General features: G+C 39.2%; 1 protein-coding gene across 1 annotated transcript in view; it reads right to left on the bottom strand.

Moving 5' to 3' along the window:
* nell2a (neural EGFL like 2a) overlaps positions 1-7,280 on the bottom strand; it is an 88,242-nt gene extending 80,962 nt beyond the window's left edge. The window contains exons 1-2 of the mRNA XM_043228453.1: positions 7,036-7,280; positions 6,519-6,647 (exon numbers count right to left, since the gene is read on the bottom strand). Of these exons, the coding sequence (XP_043084388.1) occupies positions 6,519-6,647; positions 7,036-7,096 (190 nt within the window). The 5' untranslated portion in view covers positions 7,097-7,280. The remainder of the gene's footprint in view (positions 1-6,518; positions 6,648-7,035) is intronic.
* Between the last annotated feature and the right edge of the window lie 1,618 nt (positions 7,281-8,898).

Genomic DNA, 8,898 nt, shown 5'->3' with positions numbered 1-8,898 from the left:
AGTAGAAATGTGCAGAAGACTATCAGGCTCCAAAGGGGACAGATGCACTAGATTTCATTCATTTACAATCTACATGTGATCTTATATGACTTACATATGGGCTAACAGACCTTATATATATATATATATCAGTGCTGTCTTTAATTGCATTCAGATATACATGCGTGTATGTTTTATACACATTTTATACTTTAAATCTATTTATAAATATATTTATAAATTATATAAATATACATATGCATGTAAATACATGTACATATAAAAAATTATAAATTATTAATATTTTTTTGCATGTATTTAAATATGCATAATAAATATACACATATAATTAAACTTTAATTAAATTAATTTTCATCATTTTTTTTATATTGCTTTATAGCTTCATTTTTACTTTTTTATACTTTTTATTTATTTGTTTTTAAGATTGCTGTTTATATTTAATTTGCATTATGAAAAGTGCATTTTAATAGTCTAAAACCTGTATGTTTCCATGAGTTTTAGCATCACAGTGAAGGGCACAAAAATCTATTTTTAATATCGCAGGGGTCTTTAACTCAGTGTTTCTAATAAAGCTCATTTTCAGTCCTTGAAATAAAGTCAAAATGCATTAAAATTGATCAAACTAATTCTGAAAATAATAATAATATTACAAACATTTTTTTCATTTTAAACAACGCACGAAAAACACATGCTTTTTAATTTTAGCGAAAGGATCAAATATGAACCAAAACAACTAAAAAGGTTCAGAAAACATGCCTGGAATACAGGCCTTGGATTCTTTCATCTATTTTTAGACACCTGGGATGGGTTCCTGTGTTTCCGAGCCTCATCCAGGTGTGTGTTGTGCCTCTGGGAGCGCTGGGAGATTTACATGCAGAGAATCTGCCCGGCTCTTTGTTGTACGGCATGGGATGTGTCCCGAGGACCAGATTAGAGCTCCAGCATGAGAAGAGCGCGTTTTAGCTTTCTCAGGATTTTCCTGGAGCAGAGATCGCTCCGGCCCGAAAGCGGCTTTGTCAAATATCAGGATAAGTGCATTAAATTAGCGCTCTTGCTGTTTATCCCGTTTTAATGAGTCCGGCGGCGCTCGGCGTTTACGTAACGCCCGTCTGCTCCGCTCCAGCTCACATGTGATTGAACAGAAACATCCGGCTCACGGCTCAAAATGGGTTTCGTTCGAATCACGGCCGCGAAACCTGATTTGACAAACGGTGACCCCGCCCCCGAGTGCAGGATGATGTCATCGATTCTCTTCAAGAGGAAAAGTACATTTTAATTGTGCTAAACTTTGACTGAACACGACCCTGACTTTAAATCATGTGTTTTTACTCTTGCTAATAAAAACATTCAGCATTTGAAAGAGTCAAAATGCATTTAAATTGAAGCATTAAATTTACCTTTAACTCAAATTAAGATTAGTTAAAGCTATATCAAATGTAAAAAGAGAAATGATCATTTTAGTTAAGTGATAAACTAAAAACTTTAAACAAAAAAAATGACAAATGCTTTTTAATTTCACTCAAAAGATAAAAGTAAAAAAAATAAATATCGCAAAAAAGTGTATAATTTTTTTTACTTTATAAAATGAAATAAATGAAATAAATAAATTATCTAAAAACTATATACGTGAGTTATACTGCTGGACGGCGAAGTCCTTTCAGACGCGTTTGAGAAAAAATAAATGTGATTTTTAAAATTGTTTTCGAACGACATGCACTGAAGAGCACACAATAAAATAAATCAAAGAAGATAAATGAAGTATGTCGTGTTGAATTGTCTTATTTACAAGCGAACGGTCACTTCAGATCATCTCAGCACCTGAAAGCCTTCATCAATCCAGATGTGATGATTATGATGCGGATGTATGTTTGCATCGACAGGAAGTGAGTAATGTTTATTTCAGCGGATTGAAATCTGACTTCGTCCGGGCTTGCATGCGTGTGTTTTGGTCACTGGCGTTCAGCTCGACCCGCACGGCCCTTTTATTCTAGCTGAGTGATATTAGCATCCATTAATCATGAAGCAGAGCATCCTTGAGGAGCGTGAGGGTCCCAGTGAGGGTCCCAGTGAGGGTCCCAGGGAGGGTCCCAGTGAGGGTCCCAGCGAGGGTCCCAGCGAGGGTCCCAGGAGGGTCCCAGGGAGGGTCCCAGCGAGGGTCCCAGTCCCAGGGCACCCCAGTGAGGGTCCCAGGTCCGGAGGGTCTCTGCTTCTCTGGACCAAACGGAGCCGTGGTGGCAGATGTTCACGCTCTTCCTGGTCCTCTCTCTGTGTCTCCACTCACTCTTTTGTGTCTGTTTTTAGAATCTTCTGAGGAGAGGCTGATACTTTGTATCGCTTTCTTTCGTTTAGGGACGCTTTTCCTCATCCAATCAATTCCATGGATAAAACGAGACCACGCCCACTTTATTCTCTTATTAAATATCTCATTATTTTGTGTATCTGGATTCCAAGTCGAAAAAACACGTTAAAAATAATTAAGTAATTTTTTTACTTTAATTTTAAATGACTTTTTTTTTACTTTTAAAATGCAACCAAAAAAACTGCAGTAAAGCGGATAGGTATTTATTTATTTATTCTAAAGTGTATTTTTTTTTAAGTTAAACCACACTATTATTTTGTTCATTTGTATATTTGACATTGTATTTTTTTCATTCATTGTGAAAGCGGTTCCTGTGAAATCGGATTTATTCCGAAACACTTTAGTCTTCATTTTAATGGGAAAATAACATTTTAATCATCAGAAAACATTCATGAAAGTTTAATAGTTAAGGCAACCTTCTGAAATTAAATAAGCATTCAGTTTCCTCTCTGCATAACATTGCAGCTGTATTTATTTATTTATGTCCGTCTGTCAAGTAAGGTGCTTTATTTGCTTACTTATAAATACATAAATATATCATTCTGTCTTGACCTCTTCTAGTTAAAGCAAGATGTTATTTTTGCAAGCGGTAGTGAAGAGCGTTGTCAAGCTAAAATGCCCATAATCCAAAAGTCAGGTCTGAATCAAAACGGTCCAAAATAGCTCTAAACTAACATGTGGCTGGATTTCGATGTGAGTTATGGATTTATTTATCCGTCTTCTCCGGATGTCCTCTGATGGACCGGAGCGCTGTGGATTATTGCCGTGTTTTTATCAGACTCTCGTTCTGACGGCACCCATTCACTTCCATTGGTGGGGAAATGAAGCAATCTCTCTAAAGGCGAATATAAACTCATCCGCGCCTCGGATTGGCTGAGTATTATCTTAATCAAGTTTAATGTTGCTTGCGGTGAGCATTCGGTGCTCAGACTCGTCTACGGAAGCGTTTGTGGTCCAGATCTGCTCTCAGACTCGCTCCACCTGCACGAATGCCCTGCTGTCCCAATTAGAAGGGAAAGGTTCAGCCCGCGGCTCTCTGGTTTTATCCTGCTGGTCTCCACAGCCTTCCTACTGTCACTTAGAGCACATCTCAGCACCGCTTCGACAAGAAACACGCCATTTAATGCCTGTAATGATGCCGCTATGAACTGTGTGTGTGTGAAACGGAGAGAGATCGCATTGTGTAGGTGCGCACATAAATAAATATCCGATAGAATTTACAGCAACAGTAGACGGCCAGTGAGAGTATTTAGAAATGCGTGCGTAAAAAGGAGAAAGTTAATGACGATGAGACAAAGAGAGAGCGTGTCTGCTGAGAAATAATGAGGAAAAGCCGGCGGATTAATTCACATCATCTGTCTTACATTCACATCTGGCCCACGGGCACAATGATCTCCGTTTAATGAGCTCAGGTGAGCCCAGGTGCCATCGAGGATCTGAGCTCAGATCTGAATTCAACCTCCATTACTCGAAACGAAAAAAAACCTGGCTTTAATCCACGAGGAACGGATTCAAAATCCGAATCCGAAATCAGTGTAACGAGAAAATGAATTCAAATCCGGATTGAATGTGAATTACCGTGTGACTCAAAGTGAACAGAAATGCATATTCGGTGCATATCATTAGATTGGGGAAAAAGCAAGGAATTGTAAAATCTGTTGATCTGGAGTCAAAAATGTGAATTCAAATCTAAAGTGGCAGTGAAAACACTGGATGTGATGCATATCTGAGAGAAGCTTGATGTTATCCAGAAGAAACTGACTGGATAGTAAAAATATTAGGAAATCTAAAATCAGATCTAGAGTCAGGAATGTGAATTCGGATCTGAATTGAATGTGGATTGTGGTGTGAAATCATCCACAAATGCAATGCAGGAACCAGAGTTTATCCACAAAGACTTCATTAAATTTAAATTTATATCAACAATGAAATTCAATTTCAGTCTGAATTGCTGAGAAAAATGTCTAAGCGATGTGAATTCAAATCTGAATTGAATGTGAATTGCTGTGTGACTTCAAATGAAAACAAATGTGGTTCCGTAAATGTGATTTATATCGGATGGAAATTTGATTTTATCCATGATTATATGGGAAAAATGTTAAGAAATCTAAAATCAGGAATTTTAATTCAATTCTGAATGTGATATATATATATATATATATATATATATATATATATATATATATATATATATATATATATATATATATATATATATGATTTTTTACCAATCCATCAATTCTATATAATATAAAAAAATTGTATTAATTAAAACAATATATTATTTTAATGCTAAATTATGAAGATTATTTTATATTTAAGTGCCCTAATGAATTAATCATTCATACTAAGACTAGAAGCACGAGTTCTGAATTCATTTGTATTTTATGATGAAAAAGGACGGATGGTGAAGGAGCTGTTTCTGTGCATCTAGTGACCGCGGATGGAACCGCTTTCTGACCGATCCGTGCACTTTGCTTCAGAGTCGCTAGAGGTGCAGGCATTAACTGACTAAACATGCTGTTTGAGATTTTCTACAGAAAAAAAATTAAGTTTTAATGTATTTAAATAAATCATAGAGACTTTAATCCAGCGGCAAGGTCATTACGGGTGAATAAAAAACTGAAAATGTATGAATAAACCTTGATTTTATATAGACATAATAGCTATTAGTCATTGAAAGATGATGATAACATGCACCGATGAGACCGGCAGCGCTGATTAAGACTAATTGGCTTCAAAGGAAGATATGGAGGTGAGATCTCAGTGCACCTAGTGGCAGCAAACGGCATTGCGTTCGGACCAATTTTTGCACTTTCGATTAGTTCCACAGCGCTGCATAAATTACACTCCTCGCTAAAAAAGCTGAGGTTTTCTGCAGGAAGAAAAAAAGCCCGTTTCAATATATTTATATGAAGTGTCAAGGCTTTAAGCAAGCTGCAAGGTCATTATGAGGGAATGAAAACTCTCATTGCATCGCTGCCAATTTAAAGCATGCAAAGCAGCTGAACGTTGCACAACAGCACAGTCACGGCGCATGGCTTCCCTTCAACGGCAACTGCAGTGCCAGCACATATCACACAGCGGCACGGCCTTTCAGCGTCCCAAACCTTGCGACTTGTTGCATCATGACGCTCTTCCCAAATAGGTCATTATTTGTCAACAGCAGAATCCGCCGGAGATGAACCGCTTTAACACGGATCGCCCAATCGTCTGAGGACTAATCTCATTATGCGTCCCATTATTCTCCGGCGTCTGTTTCCATAAAGAGCCACGGCCCTTTTGTTTCCAGAGAGCCTCTCGATTGTCAGGGGCCCCCGAGAGGGCCCGTTCGTCCCACAGAGAGCAGATGCGAAACAAACAGCCACCGTTAGACACAGTTAGATACGTTCTCCTGAAACGGCTGGCCTGGGCGCAAACAGCTTCTCGTTACGCCGCGTACTTTCTTACGAGTTGGCTTTTTTGAAACCTCAGCCAAAAGGAACCACAAATATTCAGTGTTTTTGCTCAAAAACGGACCGTTCAGATCGTCCAATGCCACGCTTTTCCCACCATAAACACAATGACGTTAATTGGGGAAAGTTGCTTCTAAAAGTAATGCATTTCAACGTTACTCCACGAGAAAAGCATGGAACTGCGTCACTAGGCTGGGATTGCATTTTCTGTTTCATAGCAAAACCCAACAAAGCCTGTATTTGTGTATTTTGCAAAAGTCAAATGAATCATTTCCCTCGATGTGGAGACAGGAGAGTCACTCATTTTTAAGTAAACGTAAGTAATCTGGTTATGAGCTACTCGTTTCCCCAACGTTCTCAGTTCCTGAAACAAACACAAAGCCTGCGCCAGTTCAAAGAAAACAAGAACCGAACCCAAGAAAATGGGAGAAGATTCAATCCGGTTCTTAAGTGAACGACTTCCAAACGATCCACAGATAACGCTTGCAGTGAAACTTTTCCCCCAGCGTGAGTACACAATCATCTCTGGTCTGCTAGATAGCTGTGTAAGACCACACACAAGTTTGAAGCGCGTGCATGCCGTCGAAGCTCAACAGGGAACGACTTGGAGAAGAAGCACTCATATAGATGTATGAATGCCCGGCTCAGCACGAGAGAAAAACACCACTGTCGGCATTTCATACGGAATCGGTGTCTGGTTTTACCTTGGAAGAGGAACGCTCTCGTGTCATCGTGGAAGCCCGGCACCTGTGTGACGCCGGAAAACCCTTCTGCGGGACTGAACTCCTGGAAAACGCTGATCCGGACCGCCGGATCCACTCCGAACGCAGACACTTCAACAAGCCCCATTAAAACAAAGAAGATTTCACATCAGCGAGTGCGTTACAGCAGGGTTCACACACACACACACACACTTTCCCAGTGGTGTTCAGTGTTTAAAAAGCATCCTTTATCAAGACTTCCCCTGACTCTCCTAGGCCTGGAATTCTAATGATAGATACATATTTTGATTTATTCATACAGCGCTTTACACAACAGTGTCGTAAAAACGACAACAATTCTAAAATGACTTCTCAATACTGTCGCACGACTCTTATCATTTGCGTTTTAAAACTGCACGCATTTTGATTTGTTTCAAGGCTGGGTGACACCTCTGCATCTGATAAGTGACTCGGACAGCTGCGAGGAGATGAACGAGAAATCATCGATGCCTCTGCCTACCTGCCGCCGCGCACAGCCATCCAACGAGCAACTGCGATAATCCCATGGTGGATAACACCATCAGTCCATGTTGCGACAGCCGCTCCGCGAAAAGGCGCACGAATGCGATCACGTCCTCGTTCACGCGCTCCCGCCGGAGGAGAGGAGCATCACCGGAGCTTAACGGAGCCTTGGAGCTGCACAGGTGGTTCTGCTCGGGTATTGCGCAGCGCCGCGCATCAGACCGACTGCAGACCGAGAGAGAGAGAGAGAGAGAGAGAGAGAGAGAGAGAGAGCTTCCGCCGACCGGAGAGAGAGAGAGGGAGGGAGAGACATAAAGAGAGAGAGAGAGAGAGAGAGAGGGAGGGAGCGCGCGCGCGGAGCCCGTGGCCCTCTGCTGGCTCAGACGCGACTGAAACGCTGGACACGTGGAAAACAGTAAAGTTATTCCGGTGTTTTTCGACACGTACATGTTTATACAGTTTGTCAGGCTGCTGCTGGTCGACTTCAAGAAACAGATTTATCCTCGTGCCGTTTTGCTGGTTTGTTTACGCACGAATAAAAGCGATTTGCTGAAAAAGTCTTGTTTAGTTTGTTTCTTGTATCATTTTCTTTTTGAATACAATCTTGGAAACTTTTACAGATATTCCCAAAAAAACAAAAAAACATATTGATTTATATTTTTTTATTCAAAACCGTATTGAACTTTTCACACTATTGTGGGAAAAACCTATTTATCGCGCATCCATTAATTGCTTTTATTCATTTATTCATTTATTTGTTAGTTTGTGAATGAATGAAAATTATTTTCAGTGAAAATAGAAAAAAAAAATTCAGCAGATGTTGCATGATGAAGCTTTTAAAGAATCGCACAGCTGTCGGTCCAGAAGCACCACAGAAGTCAGTGTTTGATCGCCAGCGTTCTCCAAAACATCTTCTGTCGTGTTCGAAGTAAATAGTGAACTAAAAGACGTAGATTCATTAGTTGCATGTGAATCTAGTTGAACCCTGGAGGACAAGATCCTCGCGTTAGACCGCTTTAAACTAGTCTTAAAACCTGAATCCTCCCAAACGAGCTGGAACCAGTGCCAGAGGTCTCGAGTGGAGAGAAGAACCCGCTTTGGTTCCTCAGAGAAGCTCCTCTCGGTGTGAAGTTCTTCATGGAACCACTGATACCGATAAAGAACTTTTAGTTTTAAGAGCGTTCCATAAAAGTGTGACCCAGAAATGTCTGAGGAACACAAAACCTGTTTAATCTTACTCACATGGTCCCGAGAGCCGGGTCCCTGGTGTGCTGTTATGCTTATATATAATGAACAGGGTTGTTTTCTCTTTATTAAAATGCCTGCGTTCTCAGACTCCTGAGGTTCTCGGAGGAAAGTCTGGATGCGAGGCTGCTTTTATCTGCTTTAGATGGATTTTTCTCTCATGTGGTCACTTTTGAATTGAACAGGGATCTTTATGATTGCTCTCTCTGACCATTTTGTCATTTTAAAGTAGTTTATATAATATGCTATTATTATTTGTTTTACATTGCCGAAGTATTAATCCAGATAACAAAAAAGAAAACGTGTGTCATAACGCATAAGGGGCCAACAATCATGTAAGTGTGAGTTGATTTTTATTTCATTTACATTAATGTTATAATAATGACATTCATTCACAACTGTTTATATATTTTTTTAAGATTTGTATTGCATTTTTGTATTGATAATTAATTTATTGTATACATTATTTTATTTTAAACAAAAATAACAAAAATAAATAGATTTATTTATTAATATTTTTATAATTAAATGAAAACCCAATAATTGATGCTTTTAATTTTAATTGCTAATTTAATTAGAATATAATACATTTAATAAGCAATTTACTTATTAATTA

The sequence above is a fragment of the Puntigrus tetrazona genome, chromosome 25 (assembly GCF_018831695.1).
Source record: "Puntigrus tetrazona isolate hp1 chromosome 25, ASM1883169v1, whole genome shotgun sequence".
In the NCBI taxonomy this organism is placed as follows: domain Eukaryota; kingdom Metazoa; phylum Chordata; class Actinopteri; order Cypriniformes; family Cyprinidae; genus Puntigrus; species Puntigrus tetrazona.
The sequence above is the reverse complement of the archived record's forward strand: the minus strand, read 5'-3'. Positions and strand labels throughout refer to the sequence as shown.